A 27,405-nucleotide genomic window follows, 5' to 3' on the forward strand; every position below is an offset into this window, starting at 1 on the left:
TATTGCCATGCAGCAATAGATAACTAAATAGACAAACAGAGAAAGAGAAAAGCAGCCCTGACACCTGATGGCTAACCTGGTGCTCTCAGCAAGGCCTTGATGTGGCTGCAGCTGGCCTGCCCTCACGTTAGGCCTTGGTGTTAAACATAAACAATTCCGAAGAGCATCAACATCAGACAAGGTCATGAAGACAGAGGCAAAAACATGACCATTCTCCAATCATGTCTGAACATGGACTAAAACCTAAACAAATTCCCCAGATGACCAAACACCCCCCTTGATTGCCTAATACAAGTACACAGATTTAACCTTGATTCATTCCCATGATACAGATGAGATTGATTTAGATGCCCATGCATTGAAGTGACCCTCCTTAAAGCATCCAACACAGAGCAAAGCCCCACTCTTTTGAACTTTCCCTCAAATAACCTAAAATAAGCCTGAATCCTATATGTGCTTTCCAATGCCTCCTTATTGAGATGCCGCATCGTTCCCCACTGGTGTGTGGTCTCCCCCACTACAACGAGCAACAAACCCAATTTGTTCAACTACAGGTGTGTTCCCAGTGGTCTGTGGCTGGGGAGCATTGATGAAACAATAGCCAATAAATACACAAAGAAAATTAAAAAAATAAACATGATTATCATGAAACTTGCACAAAACTAGAAGCATAAACCAATAAATCCTAACAGTCCATATACTGTTTAAGTTAAATATAAAACACAAAAGTATAATCAACTATCTCCAAGTGAGCATAAAGAAATTATTGATAAATGCTAGTAAGTGGGTAGGAATAGGAAAACTAGGATGGATCTCCATTTTAGACTAAAGAAAAGTGAACTCAACAGAGGTTAAAGAATTAAACACGATTAAAAGATGTGCTGAAATGCAATGGATTATTTCTCCAGACCCATAGAAAAACTAGGACCCTGTCATTTGGAAACAATAACAAAGAAAAAGGTTGACCTGATTTAGGTACGAATGCCTACATGATGCCAATCAAGGGGGATGTTTGGTCATCTGGGGAATTTGTTTAGGTTTTAGTCCATGTTCAGACATGATTGGAGAATGGTCACGTTTTTGCCTCTGTCTTCATGACCTTGTCTGATGTTGATGCTCTTCGGAATTGTTTATGTTTAACACCAAGGCCTAACGTGAGGGCAGGCCAGCTGCAGCCACATCAGGGCCTTGCTGAGAGCACCAGGTTAGCCATCAGGTGTCAGGGCTGCTTTTCTCTTTCACCTGTGCAAATGCATGGATGAAAAGCAATACAAAAACAGAACAGCCTGAGAAATACTTGCATCACAGTGACAAAATATTTAAATCCGAATACTGTGTTCAAATTTCCAAGAAAAATACCACATATTCAAAAGATAAATAAGCAAAGGCTATAATAGACAATTCACACAGCAGAAAACAGAGCAAACAAAAACATGAAATCATATTCAAGTTCTCAGTGGTCCAGAGGTGTCATTGTATAGCTAATAGAGTAGCCAGGGAGGCAAATGAACAATCAAGGCTGGAAACGTCGGGGCCACGTTGCGAGGCCTCATCATCACTGATAGTATTTATGTTGTTACAACTTATTTGAAAAGCAACACAGAGGAGTCATAAACCAACCATCGACTCCTAGGAAATCTTTTCACAGAAACTATCTTCTCAGTTTTATCTATAATGGCAACAAGAAAGAACTTAAAAGTCTAACAACAGGGAAATGTTGAATGAATTGTGCTGTATTAACACATGGATTATCTAGTATTCAAATAATTGTGTAAACATAGAAAAGGTTTAGGATTTGATGTGACCTAGAAAATGCAGACTATAAAAATGCAAATAAAGGCTACCATTAGTTGAATAGTTATAATGTGCCAGGCACTATTTTAGGCATTTTGGTTACATTTCATTTAATCTTCACAACACCCTGACAGGAAAGCACTCATTCCCATTTTACAGACGAAGATACTAAAGCAAGGAGAGGTAACAAATTGGCTGAAGTCACATACCATGTTTCCTTGAAAATAAGACCTAGCTGGACCATCAGCTCTAATGTGTCTTCTGGAGCAAAAATTAACATAAGACCTGGTATTATATTATACCCAATATTATATTATATTGTACCCGGTATTATATTATATATTACATTACATTATATTATATAAGACCGGGTCTTATATTAATTTTTGCTCTAAAAGCCACATTAGAGCTGATGGTCCAGCTAGGTCTTATTTTCGGGGAAACACCATAGCTGGGAAGTAGAGAAGACAGATATGAACCAAGATATGACTCTAGATGCTGTGTTTTTAACTGTACTGTTCCATCTCTTTTAGACATACATGATGATTGGAACTAGGTAAATAAACTATGGCAACCGGCAACAAACACTGGAAGAGAATAGGCAACTAGGATATAACTGTGATGTGGGGTTAGGATTAAAGGCAATTTAATTTTAGAATTCACCATCTGTAATGCTGTATGATCCACTTAATGCAAACAACACAGATAATCAAGCAATGAACTCCTGACTGCCACTTCTCCCGGGGAAGTTTAGTTATATATATCTCGGGAAGACCTGTTCAAAACTACTTCTAATTTCACTCTTTTCTGGCCTTCTGAGCAACATAGTGAGTATGCTGGTTTCAAAAGTCTGGGGGTGGGGTTCTCTTGTTTCCTCTACCCCGCAAGTCATTGCTTCTTAACATGGGTTTCCTAATCTAACTGTCATAGACTCCAGAGTGTCCTCTACTTAAATTTACCACCTAGGAAAGCTGATAGTGGTTAAAGTGGCATCTGAGGATTGCCCAGAATAGGCCTTTAGGTTATCCTAAAAGTACATAACTGCGTCTTCCAGTGTTTTGAGTTTATTTGCCCCACTTGTTGGGACAAGACGACCTGCTGTTTCCTTTCCCAATTACATCTTCTTGTTACTTTAGGCAGAAGAGAATGGGGGAGGAAGGGAAGCAGGAAGTAAGGGAAGCAGGAAGTAAGGGAAACAAAGGAAAGAGGAGCTGAGATCATTCTTAAGAAAAGGTGCAGCTACAGCTAATTGTAATAGATTATAATACTATTAGCATTGTGGGCAGGGAAAAATCTCCATGCAGTGTCCCCAGGACAGTTCCGACAAGGGCCAAGTGAGAACGAGGAATCCCACCTTCTGATGGGAAGGAGTGGTCAGTGGGGACAGCAAAGACCTGCCTGGGAACGCCTTTAACACCACCTCCAAAACGTGAATATTCATTTTGTGCCCCCATTTGAATAAAATCCTTAACTTCTTTGTTCTTCGGTGCAGTTGCCCTCCTCCTGGCCTGTCCACTCTCAGTATTTTGGGAGTGTACTCTTTTCCTTTCCTTTAATAAATCCACTGCCTATTTGGCAGTTTGCGGGGCTTAATTCAGGGCGTCCTTAAATTCCCTCCTGTGACATTTACCAAGAACCCGTTCTCCGGTAACAATCTGTGTAGTCACTTCAGAAGACTATTGGACAGGGGTCGGAGCAAAGCTAATTTGTTGTCAAGGCTTCTGCGGCAGGGAAAGCAAAGCTAGATGCTTCAACAGATGTGAACGTTTTAGGGGGGCAGACTGAGTATGGTGGGGACGAAAGGAATGAAACAATGCCCTGTAAATCTGATTTTACTGATACAAAATCTCAGCCAGACCAGAATCAGTTATGTGCAGAATGATTAATCACTGTCTCCATGAAATATTCAAGGTCCTGCTGCCTATGCTTACAATGAAAAAAAATCTAACACTGAAATATGACTTGCAGGATTTTGTTCATCCTGTACCCCTTTAATAAAGTAGAACAAAAAATTTTGCCTTGGGCTTGGCTGAATTATGGGGTTTATCTCCTAAGTGGCAAAGCTTCCTTCTTCAGCCCAATCACCAAACTGAGCCTGTTATAAGAAGCCTGGTAGAGGAGGAAAAATGCCTGTGCTGTACCTCAGGCATCGATTTATCAGATGCGATAATTGCTCCGAGAGACAGGTTTTCTCTTTATATTTATAGAAAAATAGGCACTACAGAGGAAAATTAATTTAGCTATTGGGCAAATGCTGATGGCTTTGTGCGGTGTGTGTGTTTTTGACAAATGTGGCTGATGAATTGCACCCTGACTCTGTCACTCCTGGGGGAGGGCGTAGGGAAGGAGAGCAAATCCTTGGGGCATTCCCTGAGGCAAAGACTCCACCTGCACCTCCACGTACCTTCTCAGCGTACTCAGACACAATCTGCTTGATCTCAGCGGAGCAGAGTCCCACAATCTGGCCCACGGAGCTTGCGGTGAGACGGCTCTGCAATCACAGGGAGGGCGTGTTCTCAAGGCCATGCCTTGTCTTTCACAGAACTGGAAAACCTGAATTCTCTGAGTATCATAGAAAACTAGGTAATAATATTCCCCTGGGAAGAAATTATGTATTTGTCAACAAGGAAGGGAGAAAACAAGCCTTGGGGCAAATATGAAGCCACCTCTCTATCTCCTGAGTCGCTTGGCTGACTGTGCCAGATTCTCTTAAGGTCCTGGGTACATCTGGAAAACCATTCTTCACCCTTTATACCCCATCCCAAGTCTCTCTTCCTGAGGGTCACTACAGGGGCCTGCAGGGAACTTGGCAAGCTTAGGACCTAGGGAAAGAAGTACAAATGGGAGAGAAAGGAATCTCAGAACTCCTAATATATCTCTTTACTGCCACAGGCCTTTCCTGCCCTAAAAAGGCATGATCCTTTCAGAGCCCTTGGACAGGCCTTGAGCTCCGAGAATTCGGTATTTTAGTCTTTACCCAGATGGTGAAGGGAGGAAACAGAAGATATGGGCTACTTGGCACGGGGCGTAACGCATGGTTACGGAGAGGCAGGGCTGACCCCACGTGGTGCTGTCCCAGCAGGATGTCCCTTCACAATGGCCCCTCAAGTCTCCCTCCTAGAGGCTCCCATGGATGGAAACACTATTCAAAGCTTCCCAAAAGGAAGATCCCTACAAAACAGGAAGCACCGAGTGCTTAAAAGGCAGGGCTCTGAAGAAGGTCGTCCCTCTGGGAAGAGGTCCCCACAAAGCAGAGCCGGGAGTACCGAGCCCCCATTTCCTCCCTCCCCCCACCTCCCCGCCACGACCCCGCCACCTCACCTCCTCATTTGCCATGGCGGTCATCTTGGTCATCAGTGACTGAATACGCTGCTAAAAGGCAACGGGAGAAGTAGCTGTGAGCGGCTCTGACTACACGCCTTCGGCAGTATGTCTAATAGGTCTTTGGAGGGAACCCGTGTGGGGACAGAGCAGTTTCCAGGCTCTTTGCCTCACACGAAAAGATGCTGGCTCAATTATTAGATGGCCATCAGCTGTAATCAGATGGCCGTCCGCTGTGGCTGGGTGGCCATCAGCTGTTGCCGGTTAGCCATTAGCCACTAATAAAACTGCCGTGGCTACACTAGGGGCTGGGTTGGTTGGCAGAGAAGTGGATTGTGGCTAGCAAGTGGATTACATTGCGGATCATGTTGATCCCACTTCCTGTGTCTTGCCCGGCCACCAGCGAGACTGGGGTGCAAGAAGGCCCCTTGTTGGGGTACAGGCGGATGTTTGCTTTTGTGTCTTGACCAGCCGCCATTGAGAATGTAATGGTATGACTCCCCTCTCTATGGCTCCGTGGGTGTTCCTTTTTGGACTCACCACGTCCTGCGTTCTTGTGTGGGGAGCGGGACCAGAGACCCTGCATGACACCAAAGGTCGTTTTACCTGATCTCATTTTATGGTAAGCCTCATGAGAGGTGATGAAAGGAAAGTGGAAAAGGTACGAAAGGCCAACTGACAGCAGTTGGCCATTGTGGAAAGCTGGGGATGGAAGTGAGATTTCTCCCCCAACGATTTAAAGAAAACCCTCCGGGGGCCCACACTGGCCACACACCTCTTCGGCAGCTTGCAGCTCGTCCTCCTCATGGGCATCAGCTTTCTCTGTAGCCGAGAGCCCTGTGGGAAGTGCCATTTTCTTGTCCTCAGCCTGGAAGGAAAGATGGAAAACAGCTGAGCACTGGAGTTGTAGACTCAATAGAGAGAGGACACCATTGCAAAGAGGCATGAGTCTGTGAAAGAAACAGATTCGGAGAGCTGAAGCTTTCCCGGAGAAAGTGGAAGCTCCAGAGACCCGAGCTTCCATTCCCACTGCAGGTGGAGTAGGCAGAGCTTCAGGCCCTGGCCAGCGCTTGCTGATTACGTTCCTATCAGGTTATACATTTGCCAGACTTAGCCTTACATTCCAAATGGGCCTTCCCCCTACTTGAACGCCTTCAAAGGCAGACCACGACCTAAAGGAATGTTTTTTTCAAACTGCCAATTGAGACCCATTAGTGGGACATGACAGTAGTAATTTAGCAGATGTGACAAGCATCTGATTACCAGAGCAGAACATACCAGAGTGCTCTGCAGGTAGTCAAGGGTCAAGTACTGCTCTGTGAAACTTTTGGTTTTGATGTGCGTGCGTGTGCTGAGTCATGATGAAAAACAATTTGTACTGCCAATGGAAGTCATCAAAGTTTGAGGACCACCGGTCTGAAGGATAAAAACCCAAACTGTTTCACCTGGTGATCAAGACCCATGGAGTCTCAAGCTCTAAAGAACCACACTCAAGACTCCTGGGTTAACTTCTGCTCCTCAAGCAAGGGCTGGAAGTCTAGAGTTCTCGGTTTTAATTCCATCTCTGCCATCACCAGCTAGCTGGCCTTCTCTGGATATTGGGGTCTTTTGGGGTTCAAAGAAGGAATTGGGCTCCAATCCCCTTCTCAGATCATCCCAGGCCTAGTATGCTTTTCTGTAACAAGTCTATGATTGACCTGGGAGAACACCTGGAGCTTCTACCTGCTAGGTATGTCTACAGGGGACAGACTTCCAGTTCGTGTGCCATCTGACATAAGAATGACAAGACAAGCCCAATATTAATACTATTTAATGGGCATCTTATGATTTTTCCAGTCATAATCAATTACCTTATTTTAGAATATAGTCATATGCATAGATATTCTTTTCAGATTTAAATTACACATCAAATTAAATGTACACATCAAATTCTTATATATCAAATGCTACACGACACACTCAAATCCAGAAAACACCTTGGTTTGGAGGAAATGACTGTTTAGTTGAGTGAAAACACAAATGTGGAAAAAATAAAGGCGAATACCAAAACATATCATAATCAATGCATGGCTTATTGCTAATAAACTAATAATAATAATAATAATGATAATAATAAATAATAATGATAGTTAAAACTTATTAGATGTTTACTATGTATTGGATCATTCTATGTCCTTTACATGTATTTTAATCTTTACAACAATGCTATGAGGTAGTACAATTATTGCCCCCATTTCACAGATACTATGGACTAAGGCATAACGATTAAGCCGACTGCCCAGTCACACAGTGAAGGGATGAAGTCAGGATTTGAAACCAGCCAGTGTGGCTTTAGAACATCTGCTCCTAGTCGCTGCCATGGCCCTCTAAGGACGGAAACAACCATTACTACAGGCAGCAGAAAGAGGCTGGGGGCAGGGAGGTTGCCTAGAAGAACTGAAGGATGGGGGATTGGGACAGAGGGAGGGCTGGCAGAAGAACAGCGGGAGGAGTGCTGTCCTATGTATTTAAGAAAATCTGGGGGGCAGGTGAGGAATGAAAACAAAGGTTAACAGATCTCAGTAGGGTGGCCGGATGGCTCAGAAGCTCTTAACAACAAGGTTGCTGGTTCAATTCCCTCATACGATGGTGGGCTGCGCCCCCTGCAACTAAAGATTGAAAAAGGCAACTGGACTGGGAGCTGAGCTGCGCCCTCCACAACTAGATTGAAGGACAACGACTTGGAGCTGATGGACCGTGAAAAAATACACTGTTCCTTAATATTCCCCAATTAAAAAAAAAATAGATCTCAAGCTGTACAGCTCTACTTTTTAAGAGGTCCCTGAACACTTTAGTGAGCATTTTATTATTTAAAAGGCAGGGGTTGAGAGCACAGCCTTTGATGTCACACAGACCTGGGTTCAGATTATTATTACAAATCACTGAGCCTCTCTGAGCCTCTGATTTCTGACCTGAAAAATAGGAATAAGTACCTTCCTCATAGAACTGTTGAGAGCAGTTAAGTGAAAAAATACACGGGGAGCCCTGAATGAAGGGCCTGGAACACAGTAAAGGTCTGGCACAGTAAGATTTACAGCAGCTGTGCTGCTGACATGCGGTCGCCAGTAAATACATAGACGAAGAACGTCTCTGAGGCTCCTCTGTGCACAGAGCAGCCCAGGCTGGCTCACTGATTTCTCCACACGCGCTGTCCTCGTAAGGGGCAGGCCTGGCGTTTATGGCTGTGTGCTACCCACTGCCGGCATCCTGCTCACACCTGCCGAGGGCCTCTCTCACCACGAGGCGTGCTCAGGCCCGGGACAGGGCTCCACCGACAGACTTTCAGAGTTTGTAGAGCCCACAGATTGACCCTGGGGCCATGGCTTTCAATGACCACCCTTCATTTCCACTTCCAGCCCCTCCAGCCTGCAGAGGAGGCAGGCCCATCCTGGCTGCCCTGGTGGCCCAAGGACCAGAGCCTGGGTGGCAGCAGCCCTCCCTTCCCACACCTGCGGGGTAGCCTGTCAAGTCAGACAGAGGCAAGGAGGAGGGTCACTTCCCTCTCCCAGATATTCTCTCCCATTATCTATGCTTTTCTTACCTTCTCTGTTTTGCTTGGGCGGCTAAATCCGTATCTCCTGCAGGCCATAAAAAAGGGGAGTTCAATTACTATTCAAACACCATACAATCGGTCAAACGCACTTTGGTTGGATTTTTATATCAAAAGCACCAAAGAAAACTGAGGCTGTTTGTTGATTGGAGAAAATGTTTTAAGTGCCTAATCTACAAACATAGTCCACTGGTTTTGAATAAAGGGCCCACAACTCTATTTGCCGTATAAACACTACAAATGGGAACTCTCAGGTTGTGCAGAGTGCAACACTCTTTAAATGCAGTCGTTAAATACTCTTTCAATCAGGAACTGCATTTCCGATCCATAGTTTGGCTAAAAGCCTTCAAAATCTCTCTATAAACCAAGTGAATGTGTTTGCTCAAGCTAAACATACTCTCTAATGTCGACTTACGCAATCTCCAGGCCAGCCCATTTCTTTATTCTCAAACATAGCCCAAGCCAATAACGTTGTATTTTCACTTCACTCAACAGTAAATTCAAAGAAACTCACAAATACACTTCAGTTTAGATTAGTTTATTTTCAGGCTTTTATTTATATATATATATATATATATATATATATATATACACACACACATGCATATGTAAATGTATATATTTTTAAAGCAAGTATAACAATGCAAAAACCATTCAACCCAAAACAAAAAGCACAATGCAAAACACCCAACCTCACTTACCTTTAAATTGTTTGTAAGGAAATACAGTTACTGGCAACTGTTTAAGAAAAACGAATCCAGGGCTCCTGACCTGCCCTCATTCGTGCCTCGCGTCCCTTGCTGGGTCAGTTGCACCTCTGCCTGCCTGCTCTCGGCCTCCAGCCGCACCCCACTCCACTCTTCCTCTCCCGTCCTTAATGACCTTCCTCTGGGCCAGATGCACACTGATCAATGGCAGGTCTTTCCTCAGGACAAAACGGGCCTCCTGGGCACTCTCACCAGGTTTCCCTCCTACAGCCCCACCCCAACACCCTCTCGCTCACCTCCTGCAGCTCCCGTACGTGCTCCGGTGCATCCACGGCCTGAACAGAGCTCTGCACACACTGCACTGGCCCCTTCTCTCCTACTTCCCTGTTCACTCCTCACACCTCAGCTCTCCAGCCGCCTCTTCTCCAAAGCACCCACGGACACTGGCCTGTCTGACCCGTCTCTGTGTCTGTACATGTTTGCCCCACTTCCCAGACGGCAATCATGTCCAACTACATATTTGCCTGCATCCTTCTCCTGGAGTGCACTGATACTATGTTCACATTTTGCATTTCCAATGCGTGTTGAATAAATAAACTGAAACAAGTGAAACAAAACGCAGAACTCAAGAAGCCCAAAGCATCACCCGTACATGCAACAGTGTGTCACACACTGGAGACACCACAGTGGCTGCCGGGCACGATGTGCCCATCCGTTAGGCATAAATCCACTGGCCCGAAGTGCAGCACACCGAGGTTAAACTCTGAGGATCCACATACAAGCTGTGAAAGACCTTACGGCAAATCCTGGGAATTCGCTTAGTCAATACCCATTGCATCGTCCTATAGTGGAGAGGCTCGTAAACATTTTGAATCTAACATAACCTTTTGAATCTAAAGCTTACATTTAAGGGGATCTGAGAACTGAAAACTGCTGCTGCTGCTGAGGATGAGGATGATGATGGGACCTAATAGTTGACATTCACAGTATTCTATACAGGACAAACTGTTCAAAGTTCTCCATATACTATCTGTACATACGGTTATGCAATCCTCATTGAATGGTAAAGATTCCATGCAGTGGAGAGTACTGAATAGAACCCTGAGCAAAGAGTCTAATAGCCAGAAAAGAGGCGGGGGGGGGGGGCTTCCCCAGGATGGGAAATAAAACACACACTTCACACACTTGTTGGGGCTTTAAATTTTATCCAGTTTGCTCTGTCAGTTTAATAACACTCTCTTCTTGTTCAGTCTCAGACCAAACAACAAAGTGTGGGCCTGTCTCTCTAAGACCAAGAGCCAAACTTTCACTGGAGGCTCAAACAATATTTGTAGCTAATGATAAGACATACTTTTGGAGCCCTAGAAACTGGAGTTCAAGTTGTAGTTTGAGGTTCTTAAGAATCCTTAATAGTTGACCTCGGGCAAATTATTTTTTAACTTTTCTGAATGCTGTCTTTATCCTTCTCAAAAAGGAGAATGAGCTTAAATAAACTATCGGAATGTCTTAAGTACCCACTTCCCCACCTCTCAAAAACTCACTACTCCTCCCCAGCAAAGCTAAAATGAAAGCAAAATAATCTCTCTTCTAAAAACAGAACCAAAAAATCTTTCATCAAACACTTAGAAATCAGCAGAAGTCGGCATAACCCCACCAACAGGAACGAAGATTGGTCTTGAGTTGCTTTGCTTTTTCTTATACTCCAAATTTGTGAGGGTCACAAAACCTGTCGCTTGATCCTTCCCGAATGAAAGCCAGAGCAGACTCTGGCCTCAAACTGCCCCCACGCCCCTGAGGACGGGCAGGGGTGTCCTGCGTTTACCTAGCTATCACATGGTGATCTCGGCTATGATCTAGGACACATGCAAAAGATCCAATTTGAAACTGAGAATTTCAAAACAAAACATGAAATATTGTCCACATGGTTTCGGTGAGGTGGACAATTTACTGTATCTCTGACTCCTTTTCATCCCCAGAAACGTTTCCGTATCCATGATAGAGAAAACAATGCGTGTATGAACAATACAAACTAACAAAAGCCACAGCATTCCCCTAAGAACTTTCTGGCTCTGGAACCTGGGACACTCACAGAGGTGGCCTCCCCAGCTCGGGCTTGCCCGGAGCGGTGCAGCCTCACAGCCCCCTGCAGCTGGGGCCTGGCTGGAAAGACCCCATCACAGTGCCAGGCATGCAACCTGTCCAGCCGCAAAGAGCTCCATGCTCAGAAGTGCCCCACACAGGTTGTAAACTTAATTAACCATTATTAATAATTATTAACAAGGGGCCCTAGATTTGCATTGTACACTGGGCCTGTGAAAATTACGTAGCTGGTCTGGTGGTACCTGACTCGGAAGAGTTCACGTCACAGAAGTAACTGGTGAGCTGTGGGGGCAGCCATCACACCTGGCTTAGGGTCAGAACTAGAACTTCCTTTGAATGAAACAGACTAGTTTTCATTCTTAGGAAGGAAGAACCTGACCCCACACAACCCTAACAAAAAAGTAGCAAAAGCAATTCCATTTGAAAGATGGAATACTTAAGCCAATTAAGCCTAATTTGCTTCTGGTTCTCTCCAGTACCCTAGAGGGGGAAGCCATCAGATGCTCACTCAGGGAGATGCGAGCGGCAGGGCCATTAATTAGATCCAACAAGGGTTGGGTTATAAAACAGGACAGCACACAGCAACCACTCTCAGCATAAAGGAAAGAAGCCCAAGGACACATACTCACATCAAAGAGTCAGTTACCCTAAGTAGAAAATGCAGGACATAAATGAAGGTTAATACCCAGGTTAAAAATCCAATGAGAAGTACTCCTTTACATCTGTGTGTTTTAACTAAAAACTGAGGATATAAAATAGGAATTGTTTTTGAAAAACTAGAGATGTTTTTAAGAAGTGGCAAAACTACTTCTAAATTCTTCATTTTCCTAGTCAGACAATTCTTCACAGGAAACCAAAACTATTATTCTAACACTTAAAGGAAAACTGTTGAAAATTCTTTAGTTTACCTGAAGATTTTATCAAATGGCAGGGACACGAAGGGCAGCCCACCCCCAGCCTCCACAAATGCCTGAAACTCCCAACTCCCCAGGGTGGGAGGGTTAGAGCACACCCATTTGCAGAGAAGAATTTCAAAGACAAGACCCCTACCCCCAACCAGGGAGAAAAGTCCCGGATGCTGAAAATCTCTGGCAAAAACAGTAAACTTAATCAAGTAAAACCCAATCACATTAATCCCAATGAAGCAATTCAAACTAGCTTTTTTCTTCAATGGTTTTATAAAGAGACATGTTAGACTGCGTCGCATTCATTACCTGCCATATTCCAAAAGTGTGGCATGGATTCGAGATTCTTCATCAAGCAGCTCCTCTGCTCCCTGCTGGCGTTTGTATTTCCGACGGGGCTTGTATACATCCTAAGAAGTGGACGAGAAGGAGGAGTTACCGAGTGTGAGAAGGTTGTCCCCCTGAGCTGGCTGCTGGACGCGTCCAGCCAGGCAGGGGAGTGAGGCTTCCCACCATGGCCAGTGTGCGTCTCCCACAGAACAGCAGGCCTCGGGCTGGCTCTGTTCATGGCATCCGCTCCTTTGACTTTCATAGAGGGAGCAAATATTTCCACCCAATCTACTGCTTGTCAACTTTGTTGTACCTTGGTGTCTTTTGTCCTATGACATTTTCATATTTTATGTAGTCAAACTTAGCGATCATCTTATACCTTACTTTCTATCCCAGGGATTGTGAAGAAAAAGTTTTTGTATGTTACTTTTATAGTTTATAGATAGCCTTTTAATTTATTCGGATTTTGTTTTTGTTTTTTTGTATAGGCAAAGGTAGGGATCTAGCTATTTTTTTTCTGAATGGAAAATTAAAAATCCCAACATCATCAGTTTAATTCCTTCCCGGTCTGAAGTGATATATGCATCTCCTAAACAAAGTACGTGGCATACAGTCATGTGGGTCTTCACCGCCAGGTGACCTGGTTTGTCATTCTACCCCATAGGACTGCCAGGCTGGCACTCAAACACCTTAGTGATCCTTGCTCAGGAGTCAGGGTGCAAGCAGGCAAGTTGTTTATACGAGCGAGGTATGCTGGTTGTGTGGTTGTGTGTCCCTGCACCTCTTCCTCTCATCCGGAGCTCACCCCACCTGATCTCTACCTGGACATCTCCAGGGCAAGCACTTCCATCAGGCTTCTCCACATGGGGCATTTTCACTCTAATTAGGATTGTCCCCCCTTGACAATTCGGGGTACACTGATTACTACTTTACTTTTTATTATGAAGCATTTCAAACGTACAGAAAAAAGTATCTCCGTAACAGATATTACATAATTTCCACAATTTTGTGGAAAAGGAATGGAACAGGGTCAGGGATGATGCAAGAGGGTTCTTAACAGCTCGCCACCACAAATATTCCCTGCTTTGCTGCTGGTGTCTACACGTCTACACGAACAGGAAGCTATAAATAACATAAACAGATTTAGGGGCACATGAAAAATATAATGAACCTGTAGGACGTCAGTTACTGCGTACGCTTTCATTTCCACTGGCCTCTACTATTACGGCTGCACTATATAATGGACCTTAACTGCTTGCTTCCTTAGTTACCAGATAGAGTCAATGACTCAAGACAGGAAATTGGATTCTTCTAAAAAAAGGACTGACACCAAAACAACAGCATACTGAAACCAACGGCTGCAAGGACCTTTTATTCTGCCAAAAGTACCTCATAAACATTTCACATTTTGCAATTTATAACCACATGTTAGGTAGAGGCAAGGCAGATGCCATTACCTCCACCTTACTTCTGAAGAAAGAGAGATTAAATAATTTGTCCAGAATGGCTAGGATAGCATTAGGCCTGGCCCAAGGTACCTGACTGCCAGCCCCAAGATTTTCCCACCACACTGACTTGTGTCTGGTGGGCATTCTAAGTTACCCACCAAGCATTTCAGCTGAGTCCTGTCATGAGACTCACCATACAATCTGAGGCTGCCACAGGAATCATTCCAATGATTTGGATCTAGTAAGGACCTAACAGTAATAGTAATAAGGATCTATAAGTCAGATGTTTCCAGACCAACCACAGAGAGCTATTGCTGAGTCACGCTTTAAAACAACAGCAATCAGCAACACTGATGTCCAGTCACGTCTCTGCCACTAACTCGCTGTATGACCTGGGAAAGGCAGTTCCTTCAATGGGCCCGTTTCCTTATCTGTAAAATGAGGACTAGACTAACAGACCCAGTCTCTCATTCTTTGTGTTTTTTAAATCTTGCAAAGATACTGACTTGGTAACATAATTCCATCAGTAATTTAAAATCTGAGATTAATTAAAAAAAAAAAAGACCGATGCTTTACACATGACGGCACTCTCACAAAGGTACTCGTCTGCAAAAGCAACTTACCCTTGGCCGTTAGCAGTGGCAGCACCAGTAACGGCTGTCATTTACTGAGAGCTAGGGACGTGCCAGGCATATGCTGCTTCGTACGTGCTGCCTGTTTGACCCTCACACCTATGAAGGTAGTTATCCTTATGTTCCATGTACAGACAATGAAACTGGCACAGGGTTAAATAAGCTGCCCGCAGACACCGAGGGAATAAATGTGACAGACAGGATGACTCCAGAACTGAGACTCCTAAGCTCTCTGCAAGATATTTTATACCTCAGCTCTGATCGCCTCTCATGGTGGGTTCCGATCATTTGTCTCAGCAGAGGCTGAAGGACACGTGAGCGGGCTTAAAAAATTAAGGTGACCCTCTAGTAAAGCAGAGAACTCGTGCACTGTGAGCGGCACAGGTCTCTACCTCAGGGGTCTGGTGACAAGTCAGGTTCACCAGTTGGAGCAATCCCTGTGAGTCACATCCAGAATGGCAGGGAAGGGAACAGTACCTTGGCAGTGTACACAACAAAGCCCTGATTGCCGGCCCCCAGCCCCCCAACTCCTTTGTGAACTAATGGAGCGGGCAGCAAAACAGCAGCTACCAAGTGGGCATTCTGCACTCAAAAGCTCCAGGGACCCAGACCACAGCCGACTCAGCAGGAAGCTATGTTCCCCAGGTGCCTCCACTGGCCGTACCAGCTCATTCTCAGCCCAAACCCAACTCACACACACACCTCAGCCCATGGGGCGTGGGCACAAACTGTTTCCACCTACAGGGGCTCCACAGATGTTCCCACCAGCAGCAGCAATGTCCTGAGAGGTCCCATAAGCAAGTTACAGAACTGGGATAAAGTTTTTTGTTTTTCATTCTTACAATGATAAAACAGCAACAACAAACAAAACAAATCCCAAGTACTGAGTGCAGGAAATGACGAGAGACCGGTGGATGGTGATCATTTCTGCACTAAGGAACATGTGTATAGGTTTGAAAGCTGGGGAGGACGAGACACCCCCAAACCTTGTTCCTTTTCTACTCTCTTTCACACGAGCTCTGCTCTACAGAGGTGTCTTCTGCTCTTTGAGTTCCAGCACAAGAGCCACCTCAGGTCTCGAGTCGGCACCAAACAGTGGAACTTGGTGGGTGATAATACGGTCGCTGTGTCACAGAAATGAGCCAAAGATGGCTTCTGTGTGCCAGCTCCTAGGCTTAGTCCTTCAAAGCAGTCTGACACCTGTTGGCGCAAAAGCCTGTGAGTAGCAAACTCATGGGCTTTTCCACATCCAATTGTTTTAAACATGACCCCCCGACCCCCAGGGCAGATTTTTAGTCATTTATAGCCGGTCTACACTGCATACTCTGCTAAACTGCTTCCAGCATTTGCTAATAACTAACGAGCCAGGATGAGGTGTGGGGCTATAAAGACTCAAGCTGCTGCAGCCCTTTAAGGTCTGGGTCCCAGAGCTTCCCTGGTGCAGCTGAGCAGCGTCCCCCAGGGGTTCCCTAGTTCTCCTGCCTTCTGGATGGTAGCCCCTGCACCTAAACCTCTGGATGGTTGCATGCTGTGAGGGACTCCCCACCCTGCACGCAAACCTGTCAAAGCATCGCCAAATAAAGCCTGCGTGTGCTACTGCCATCTTGTGGTCAGATCTTTTTCCTTGGTGAGCCCCTGACCCCTTGAATCTCTGACAGCTGGAATGTCACAGCTTTCACCTCAGCTCCCATAATGCAGTCTGGCACTCAGTGACTGCTCAGTTAATATTACTGAATGAAGTCATGGAGTCACACAGACAGGGTTTTAGTCCTGACCCCGTGATTTACCACTTGTCTGATTTGGGGCAAGTTAACTTTAACTTCTGCGGCTTTCCATCTGTAAAATAGCTACCAGTAGAGTTGTGAGGATTAATTAATTGTTTAACAGTATCTGACACACAGTAAGGGCTAAGATATATATTTTTTACATATAGATGTATATTTATTATTATTAACAAAATTTACTAATACAACAAAACAGAATATATAGTATAATGCCTTTTTTTGGGGCAATTTCTAATTCTCTATATTGATACCCATAACTTTATTTCCTACGTGGTATATCAGTCATTATCCCTGGCTGGTGCTATCATGAGTGATTTAGTCTTTGTACTTTTTCATCATTTCCTAGTATTTCATTGTTATAATTTTATACTAATACTACAGTACTAGTATAAAAGAAAAATAAACTTTTTTAAAACAAAAAATCATGCACCAAAAAAAGATGGGCTATGTAGCCAAGGACAAATGCGAAAGACTAGAACAGTCCTATTAGAAAGGTTAAAGACAAGGATAAATTACATGGTTTGAAAAATATTAAAATGTTTTTTATGTTTTAAAATGAGGTTATTTCTAAGCAAGAACAAGTAAGAACCTGCTGGGTGAGGCACAATGGTGTCACGTTAACTAATGAAGAAAGAATGAAGACAAGATGACAATCTCCACTTGGCCAACATTCTCCCGATGGACAAAGGTCTTCAAATGGGAAAAGTCACAGTGAATATCCCCAGAAGTGACTGCAGAGGTGGTAGGGGACGCATCTGGGTCTCTGTGACTAAGATGAATAATAGCCCAGAATCCTGAAGTAAGTCGGAAACAGTACTGCAGGATTGGTGCCAGGATATAAGGGAAATCAGAGAGCAGGTGAAGAGGGAGAAAACTGGAGAAGCACCAACACCTGTTGTGTTTGAGGAATCAGATGTAACATCAAAATCTAGCTGCCTCTTCCTAGCTCTGCAACTACCTGTGTAGGGAATTTATTAGCCTTTCTGAGCTTCAACTTCATGAAGCAGAACTTATGAAATGGAAATACTATATAACTCCCTGAGTGTTGGTGAGGAGTTAATGAGGTGATGCTTGTAAAATACCTAATTAGGTGCCGAGCATATATAAAGTATGATAAAAAAAAATACAGTGAATATTAAAATAAAATTATTACAGTAAAAGACCCACTAACATTAATCCCCCTCAAAATATTCCCCCTCGCTTCGAACACACTTATCCCATCGTTCTTGCCACTTTCTGAAGCAGTTCTGGAAGTCCTCTTTTGTGACTGTCTTCAGTTGCACTGTCGTGGCTGCCTCGATGTCCTGAATCGATTCAAAATGTTTACCTTACATGGTCATTGTGACTTTGGGGAAGAGCCAGAAGTCGCACGGTGCCAGATCCAGTGAATAAAATGGATGAGGACACACCGTAATGTTTTTATTTGATAGAAACTGCCATATACCAGAAGCAATGTGTGACATGGAGACTGTCCTGTTGTGATCACAAAATACAGTGAATGCTGCTGCTAAGTGCCATCCAACAGAAAGGCAGGGATCTTCACTATGGGAAGCGGCGTGTTGAACCTTAGTACTAGTGTGTGACAAGTTTCAACTTGTTTGGTGCAGTCAGTCGGGTGTGAGCTACGGTTCAGAGAAGCTGTGTTTTAAAGTGTGCCGTAAATCATCCTCCATCATCACAACGCTCCGTGTCACACATAGCTTCTGGTATATGGCAATTTCTGTCACATAAAAACATTACGGTGTGTCCTCATCCACCTTATTCACTGTGCGACAGCTGGCTCTTCCCCAAAATCAAAATGATTCAGGACATCGAAGCAGCTGCGACAGAGCAACTGCAAGAGTAAGGACAATCACGAAAGAGGACTTCCAGAACTGCTTCAGAAAGTGGCAAGAATAATGGGATAAGTGGGTTCAAAGGAGAGGGAGTATTCTGAGGAGAATTAATGGCAATGTGTCTTTTACTGTAATATATTTTTTTTTATTTAAACATTCACCGTATTGTTTGATCACACCTCATAGGAGGCACTCCATCAGTCCATGGGTGCTGCACACATTTTATATAAAAGGCTGGGTCCGGGAACTAGGCACCTGTATGTTACCTTATTTTAATCCTTGATTTACCACTCACAATTTAAATTTGGGATTCTAGACTTGTCAATAAGAAGCAGGTAAGAAATACTGCTGAGGCATCAGATGGGCAGAACTGGGAAAAGACTGAAGGAGAAGAAAACCCCCTTCAGGACCTGAGGCTTCCAAAGAGCCATAACCGGTCCTCTAGGAAAGATTTCATTCCCTTTCCTGAGGGAGGGCTTCTCCTTAGGGAGAGTGACAACAAACCAATAGCAAGCTGTTCCGTTTCTTACAGACTCAACAGTGAGCCAAGGCCGTGCACTGCAGCCCTAGCATCTCCTGTGACCTTCTGGGACTCACTCCAAAGCTGCAAAGAAGCCCGTGCAGAAGTGGTGGGTGGAAGGGATGGATGGCAGTTAATGGCACTGGGGTTCAGCTAAAAAATCTACGACAGCTTCTGGAAGTGAGGACTATTTTCAGTAGACAGGGAGAGAAGAAAATCAAACGAAACCCAAGGCCCAGCTTTAGCCATCCACAGAAATTCTTTACCATTCTTGCTAAAAATGTATTCGCAGTCACTGATGACTAGGTTCACATATAAAAAAAGGAAATGAACTAAGCATTATGAGCTTATTATCATCAGTGGGTAGTCGATTGGGGGAAGGGGGTTATCACTTTGTGAGGGTATAAATGTCTAACTATTACATTGTTTTGTACACCTGAAACTAATAATAAAAAATAAAAATAAATAAATATTGAATTTGTAAATTAGAAAAAAAAATTTTTAAAGAAAGACATAGTTGTGCACTGGCACTCTTTGGAACTGCATAATTTCAAAGGAGATGGCCTCTTAAAACTATGACAATAAAGCTCTCTTAAAACTATGACAATAATAACATAATATTTTTAATATCTGCAGCAAGAGTAACTCTAAGAAATAAACTTTTTAGGTTTACCCTTTCAAAAAAACAAAACAAAAAAAAGACTTGCAACTTTTCCCCCCGTTTGCCTTTATCTTGATATTATTTTCTAATCAGCTGCAGACATCGTTTTACTTAGAGGCTCACAGAATAGTGGTTACAAGACTGGGTTTGCATCCTGGCTCCATCATCACCAATGTGACCTCAGGCAATTACATAATCTATCTGTGCCTTAGTTTCCTCACCTGTAAAAAAGAAATATTACTACTTCTTCCTAGGGTTGTTGTGAGGACTAGATGAGTTACATGTAAATACTTAGGACAGTGTCTGGGCACTGTGTATTTGTCATTATCATTATCTCCTTAAATTCTATGCAGTCAAACTACCAAGCAGATGAGGATTAAAAAACAAACAAACAAAAAAAACTCCATTACAAATGAAAAGAAGAAATCGTATGTCTCTATAGGCCTGAAATAGTTAATGGGTATAGACATGCCAGGCCCCAATGATCGACAGCTACAACGGCCTTTTATTCTGGGTGATATGGTTGAAAAATGTAATGTTTTCTGACTCTCTACCCAGGGCTCAAAGTGAGATTTACATGTAAACATGTATTCAATAAAGCATTATAAAACTTTTACTTGTATTTATTGTTTTTGAATAGGTAATATACAAACTTAATATAAAATTCGAAGAGAATTTCCCTTTTTCTCCTGCCCCTGGCTCCCCAGCTCCCTGTATCAGAGGTAATGCTGTTACCTGGTTCTCCTATCTTTCCAGAAAAAAAGGTATCACTTATAATAAGGGAAAGCAACAGCATACTCAGCCAATTGGTTGTTATTTGTTATGACAAATGATGAGTCAGTAAAAGGGTTAATAAGAATAAGTCTGGGAGCAAACACAAATAAGCCTAAAGAATAGGTTTAGAGATCAACCATTTAGCTCTGAGTCTCCTGGCTAGCATTCCACTTGCAGGCTGACAAACACCAGGACAATTTTCGGAGGAAGCCAATGCAACAACAGTTCTCAGAAGGGGCCAGCAGCAACAGTAAACAACTGCAAGATGACTAGCCCCTGCATCTGGCATAGAAAAATATAAAACTCCAGCTAAACAGCAACCTGCTACTCTGAGACTCTGTCCCCGGCAACCCCCACTGCCGGAGGTAGTAAGGTGTTTCTCTCTTTACTACCCACAGCATCCATCTTCTTTAGACACTGCACGGGCATTCTCTCTCTGCCCAACCTTCAATAAAACTTTCCTACTTTTCTGAGTCTTGTGAATTCTTTCACATTCTGCTAACGACCAAGGGTTAATTCTATGCCAATACAACAAATGCTGTTAGGAGGAATCTTTAATAGCACACAAGAGTCTATATTGGTACGTGAAAAAAACCTGCAAAATTATATTTAAAGTATAATTCCAATTCAGTATAAAAATGCACATTAAACATGGAAGAAATATGTCCAAACATCACAAGTGGCTGCTTCTGTGTTGCGAGATTAAGGCTGATTTTCTTCCCCTGTATATAGCAAACTTACAACAAAAACAAAAACAAAAAAAAGCCCCTGAACTTTAAAGAAGTTCTAAACTGAACATCTATGTCATAACCAGGAAAAAAAATTTACTGTGCAGTCATATCATGTGCTCTTTTTCTTCTTACTATTTAATATCGTCACCAAATCCGAAAACAGTATCTGGCTTCAGAGTGTAACTATCTTAAAAGTTTTCCACTCCTCCCATTTCCAAAATGGAATTGAGGAAAAGATACAAATTACAACTACAAAATGAGAAATACTTTTTTCGTTTTAAATAAGCACTTCATGTCTTCCATCATCAAACGACTGTTACTTGTTTCAGAGTAATCACTTTGGGAGACCACAACACTTATTCTTCAAATAAAAAACACGTGAACTAACACTAACATTATTTCCGGAAGAGAATTTACACCCAGGCATTGAGGCTTCAGGCTCAGGAGGAAGCGTGGGGGGAGAGGAGGTGTGGGAGGGCCACCAGGGTTCTGCTGGGGTCCAGCCCAAAGTGTGTTGAAAAGGCTCAAGGCTCTCCTCCGCCCCTTGCACTGGGAAAGGGGGCACACGCGTGTAGATCCCATGGTTAAGATACATTGTGTATGGTGACAAAGGCCATCCCACACAAAGCTCAGAAGCCACTCTGCCTCACCATGTAGATGGTGACCTCAATTTACCATCTCCACTTTATCATCTGCTTTTTTGGAGCTATTCCAAGTTTACACCTGCCACTGGCACAAATGAGGAAGGGCTTTGGGTTTGGAAAATTTCACTCTTAAAACTGCAACAAAGTAAAAGACAAGGCAGTGCTACCCATGAATGGCGGTGCCCTGATATGGGGCAAGTGAGACAGGCGGGGCTTCCCTCACACCCACCTGAAGTCAGCTCCCGGGTAATCCCTGCAGGCAGAAACCTCAGGAAGCACGGTTTCGAGATTTAAATCAAAGCGTTATTTGGAGGCTGTGACCCTATGTTGTTCTTTTGCGGTAGAACAGGGGCAGGGGAACTTACTGAGAGATCAACAACTGTCTTGATGGCCTTTTCTTTTCTCTTTATGAAGTCATCATCCTACAAGACAAAACACAGGGATTAATTCCTGTGTGAAGGCTGAAACTAACTGGACTGCTCAGAAATCAGTCTATAAATTGACTTTTCGTCACGACGTTGCCTGAAGAAGTCTCAGTTTTCTAAGAAATTGGAATATATTCTGCATGGGGAAAGCTACAGCATCTGCAGATGACTCCAAAACAGATCCCAGTAAAAAAAAAAAGGGGAACCACAGAGTGTGGTGGTGGAGACAAGTGTTCTCATTTCTAATCCTTATGAGCTTTGAAGCCTCGGGCAAGTTACCCAGCCTCTAAGCCTCAGTTTCTCCATCTGTAAAATGGAACACCACCACTTATCTCAGGGAGCAGTCGAGAGGATTAAAGAGCAGAAGGCATGTGATATGCTGGGACTGGAATGCAGTAAGAATCCAACAGCGATCAGCTATTTCTGTGATTGTGAGTATTATCAAACTACTACACAGGAATGTCCAAGGCGGTGGTCTCTTGAAAAGCTGTATATGACTATACAAAAATATACTCATGCTCTTGTAACTTAATAAAAGTTCTGGATGAAGTACCAACATTGAGAGAAAAGGACAAAATTGTCAGGCTTTACACTCAGTGCCCATTTCAAAAGGCAGTTCTAATGAACCAGGAGGTCCCATTTCAGTGCTGACCAGGTAGATAGAGGCAGAGACGCCAGCAAAGGGAAGGGTGTGGAGGGGAGCCTGAAATTTCTGCATTCCTTCTTGGGGAGTCTCTGTGTAGTCGTGTTCTTATCTGGAGAAGAAAAGCAATGCAGAAAACTGACCTCAGGGAGACTGTAGGTTTTCTGGAATTGGGATATAGAGTAGGAGCGGATGTAGTCACCCATTTCTTCTTTTGTTTCTATAGCTCGCTTCACCAGCCACTGGGGAAGAAAGTTAGGAAACATGAGTAGGAATGAAATAAACACTCGGTAAAGGCCAACTCAGAGATGGCATAACTCATGAACCCAAATCACCACACCAGAATTGACCAAGTGATGAGAAACTATCAACATGTCCTGTTCTACAAGCAAAGCCACTGGCTGGGTGTCTGAAATGCTAAGATCCAGTGGGACCTAGAGCTGAGTAGCTGTGCAGGAGCTTTAAAGCGTCACTTCAGATCCTCAGGCCTCAGTTTCCCTCTATGTGTAAACTAGAGGTGAGAATATCTGTTCCTTTCACCTCACAGAGGTGCTGTGTGAGCAAATGAAACCACAAGTACCAGAGTGCTTTGTAAGTACCTGAAGCACCACACGGATAGAGCTATTCCCCCAACCACCTGGTTCTAGGTAGATCTTAATGTAACTCTTTGAAAGGGGAAGAACCACAGAGAATATCTAGTATAACCCTTCATTTAACAGATTGAAAAAAACCCCAAATATTCAGGTTTGAGACTAGTGTGTACTGAGTACACAGCCCCAGGCTTCAGGTTAGTTTGGCACGCACAGCATTCTCTCACTTAATCCACACAGTGTCATAAGGCAGTTAGTACTGGCTGTGTTTCACAGAACCTCAAGGTCAGAGAGACTACAGAATTTGCCCATTGATCCATAGCTAACAAGCCACAAAGCTGCAAGTCACAACTGGGAGCCTCTTCCACACCAGAAGACTGGACATATGGGTTTTATTAAATGCTTCCCAGTTCCACCTGGCTGATATACAGAAATGGCTGCTCTTCATTTCTCCCTACTTAAAACACACACATACACACATGCACACGCCATAACCTGTGGAAGCTCCAGGTGCTCTGAAAGTGAGGATGCAAAGAGCAAAAACAATAAAAAATAAAAAATGAGAGAGCCTTGGTTTCTCCTCCCTGGCTCTTCATTTATTCCCTTTACTACTGAAGAACATTATGGAGGGGAATGCCATCTGCCAGGGCTGCCATTCTCTCTCCAGAGAGAGCTATGACATCTCAAAAGCAGTTTTTGGACAGTAGCTGTTTCCCCGAGAGCACAGCCGCAACTGGCAAGGTTTAGCTACCTAGGAAAGTAGACACATGGCACAAAACATGGCGATCCCAGGGGACAGAAAGAATGCTCGTTCATGGAGAGAATCAGTCCAGTAAAGGACACATTTAGGAAGTAAACGATGAGGAAGTTGCCCAGGATGGGGTAGCAGCAAATAGCTCCATCAGGAATATTCTTCTGTTGTTAGCATCTTCCATTTATTTCCATCACCCCACTCCACGCCACCTCCAGTCACCTCTGGCACTGACTAAAAGCCAGAGGCAGGGGCAGAAGGTCAGACAGCATTCAGAACTACTCTAGCCCCTACCGGCACCCCCACACAACAGCACAACCCAGGACAACAAAGGAGGATAACTCCCGCTCAACCCAACTTCGCCGTGCTTCCCTTTGGACAGGGAGATCCAGTTTCCAGCCTTTCGTGCTGGTTTCCTGTTCAGATCTGCCTGTTAATCAGATCTACACTAAGTTATTACTTGGCTGGACCCTGCAGAGTGTGACTAGATAAGGAAAGGAAAGCCTGTTGAGCCACAGAATTCCCTTACAGAGTTGATCGTTCTCTTTTGGAGTTCCCAGCACAAAGGGCTGTAGAGGGGACTTCTTGAACCGCCAAGGTTGGCCACAGATCCTTAGCATGCAAAAAAAATACCAGCCCTCACAGGATTCACATGTTCGACAAGGAAGAAAAAGACGTGCCCTAGAACTACCAGTGGAGAAGTTAGAATGATTTTCTCTGGCTGGCATGCAGAGAGTGATACTACAGCTTTGCTAATGGTGTGAATATGGGCGGTGAGCCTCTAGAATCACATAAGACAACTAGTTCAATGTTTCCCAATCGCTGGTCCATGACTGTCCTTTCACTGGTCTCCAGGAAAACAGGAAACCACTACAGGCACGTAGTCTTAAGTTTCTCATAATGCTAAAGGTATTAAATTTGAAGGACTGTTCTTTATTCTGAGATTGGGGATTAAATGGCCTTTCTTTTGGGAAATAACGAAGAAAGCAAGATGGCTGTTACTTTTAAAAATGTCCTTGCCTGGCAAAATACAGGTGGTGATTGTCAGTCAATCTCCGTTTTTGCTTTAAAATTTTATAGATATATGACGTTAAGAAATCTGGTAACCACTAGCCTAGGCTCCCACATCCAGACAGGTAGCCCTTCACCATTTTTCTCACAATGCAGAAAAATCAGACACTCAAAATGACCAAATTAGAGACGATCATTTCCCTTACATTCCTTTTTCATATCTAAACTAGACTTTTTGCCCTTAAAATTCTAGCAAAGAGTTGAGTAAGGTCTAATCACTAGAGATCCAGGCTTTCAGGGAAAAGGCAACAACTTCACAGTGAGATGATGATGGAGGTTTCAGTAAAAAGCAAAGAGGGTCCCTACTTCTGTTTTCACTAAAAGGATTAGGTACCATCATTTCCCTGAATCAGAGAGACAGAAAGTCTAACAAAGATACAAGTCAAATTCTGAGTAAAAGTCAGCCTCAAATTTACAAATTTCATTTACAAATTTACAAACTTTGTGGTATTTGATTTGAAGTCTAATGCAGGGAAGATTCCCAACAATTGTAACAACAGAAACAACTATATAACACTTACAAAGCACTTACTAAAATGTGCCACTCCTTCAGGTGAGTGCTTTACACAAACTAAGTGCTTTACACAAACTAACTTAATTCTCATCCTATCGGGTAAGTACTATTATTATTTCTGGTTAACAGGTGAGTAAGCCATTTGCCCAAGGCCACACAGCAGAGCCAAGATTTGAACCCAGGAAGTCTCCAGAGCCCATGGTCTTAACCCCTACACTATGTAATCTTGACACAGAATTAAAAGATTCTGACAAGGGCTGCACAGCTTTCTCCTTGGTGGCTGCATGAATGGTGGAGTGGGAAAAGGACAGGACTGGGCGAAAGGGAGTTTAGACTGAAATCTCTGCTTCTCCACTCACTAGTTCCCTGCCTTTAAGCAAATCAATGACTCTGAGTCTCATTTTCCTCAGATGTTAAGACTGGGATTATAACAGATGCTTCAAAGACTCTATTGGGATTAGATGCAACGTATTCCACTATTCACACAGCAGGTAACAAAGGGGAGTCCCTCTGTTCCTCCTCTTTTCGGGGTGCCTGGAGTGGAGGCACACAAGAACTGCACAGAATACAGGGAGCTGTACGGCACGAGGCCCTTCATCATGGAGCCTTGGGGAAAAGCCGGGGTGGAGAGGAGTCTCCCATCGGACATAGTCATCCAGTAAGGACTAAATGCCTACAAAGGGCCAGACATCTTATAAGCTGTTTGGGGACACAAGAGTGAGCAAGACAGCCCTGGTGCCTGCCCTCAGGACGCTTAGTCTCATGGGAGAGACAGAGGAAGAACCACACACTCGAATATACATGGTACAAACTGCAGTAAGGAGCATTCCTGTGAAGAAAGGCAAGGCGGCCGAATGCATGGATACAAGCAAAGGAAGCTGTTCTAGATTAGGCGGGCAGGGGACGCTTTCCCGAGGAGTCTTAGTGGAACGGAGGCCTGAAGAACGAACGTGAATTAAGCAGGAGGAGCTTCCCAGCTGAGGAAAAGGCCCTGTGACAGGAGGAAGAGTAATAATACAATAAGTAAATCTGAAAGTCAGGTAAACTAGAACAACAGAAAGAACAAAGAAAAGGAGCGAAGCTGGATAGGTGGGAGGGACCAGAGCACGAGGGGCTGTGGAGTTCTAGCTTTACTAAAAAGGCAAAGAAAAGCAACTAATGGGAACATTCAAAGGCCAGGCGACAGTGTGAAACTCAGGGAGGTGAAGTACCGGTGACCTTTTGGGGACGACACGAGAAAACATGTTCTGCTGCCAGCAAACCCACAGCACACCCGTTAGATCCAGGGTGCAGGCCAGACCTGGTACAGAAATTCGATCTTTGCCACACAGAGGCTCTCACCTGAACAACGGGAAATATGTGAATAAAATCCATGCCCTGGATCTGGTGAGGCTCCAACTGGTGTGGACACTTCATCCTCGGCAGGACTGAGACGATTTTTTCTGATAGAGCTCTGTTTGGAAAAAAAAAAATCAGCAAAGAGTGAGAACCCAGTAAGTGGCCCGTAAGTCACCTCTCAAGTCTGGGCAGCATCCCAGAGAAATCCGGGGCTTCTTAGAGCCAGACCCTGACCACGTTTCTCACAGCTGACTACAGAATTAGAAAAATAAGCACGATTTAGACATGCACGTACGTG

The 27,405-nt window shown here is 43.9% G+C and overlaps 1 protein-coding gene across 1 annotated transcript in view; it reads right to left on the minus strand.

The window, feature by feature from the left end:
• Positions 1–27,405, minus strand: part of CCDC93 (coiled-coil domain containing 93) — a 77,489-nt gene that overhangs the window by 37,490 nt on the left and 12,594 nt on the right. Inside the window, exons 4-11 of the mRNA XM_033112682.1 lie at positions 27,111–27,222; positions 22,987–23,085; positions 22,141–22,197; positions 12,726–12,826; positions 8,696–8,732; positions 5,891–5,983; positions 5,116–5,166; positions 4,199–4,285 (exon numbers count right to left, since the gene is read on the minus strand). Coding sequence (XP_032968573.1) covers positions 4,199–4,285; positions 5,116–5,166; positions 5,891–5,983; positions 8,696–8,732; positions 12,726–12,826; positions 22,141–22,197; positions 22,987–23,085; positions 27,111–27,222 — 637 coding nt within the window. The remainder of the gene's footprint in view (positions 1–4,198; positions 4,286–5,115; positions 5,167–5,890; positions 5,984–8,695; positions 8,733–12,725; positions 12,827–22,140; positions 22,198–22,986; positions 23,086–27,110; positions 27,223–27,405) is intronic.

The sequence above is a fragment of the Rhinolophus ferrumequinum genome, chromosome 8, assembly GCF_004115265.2.
Source record: "Rhinolophus ferrumequinum isolate MPI-CBG mRhiFer1 chromosome 8, mRhiFer1_v1.p, whole genome shotgun sequence".
NCBI lineage: Eukaryota > Metazoa > Chordata > Mammalia > Chiroptera > Rhinolophidae > Rhinolophus > Rhinolophus ferrumequinum.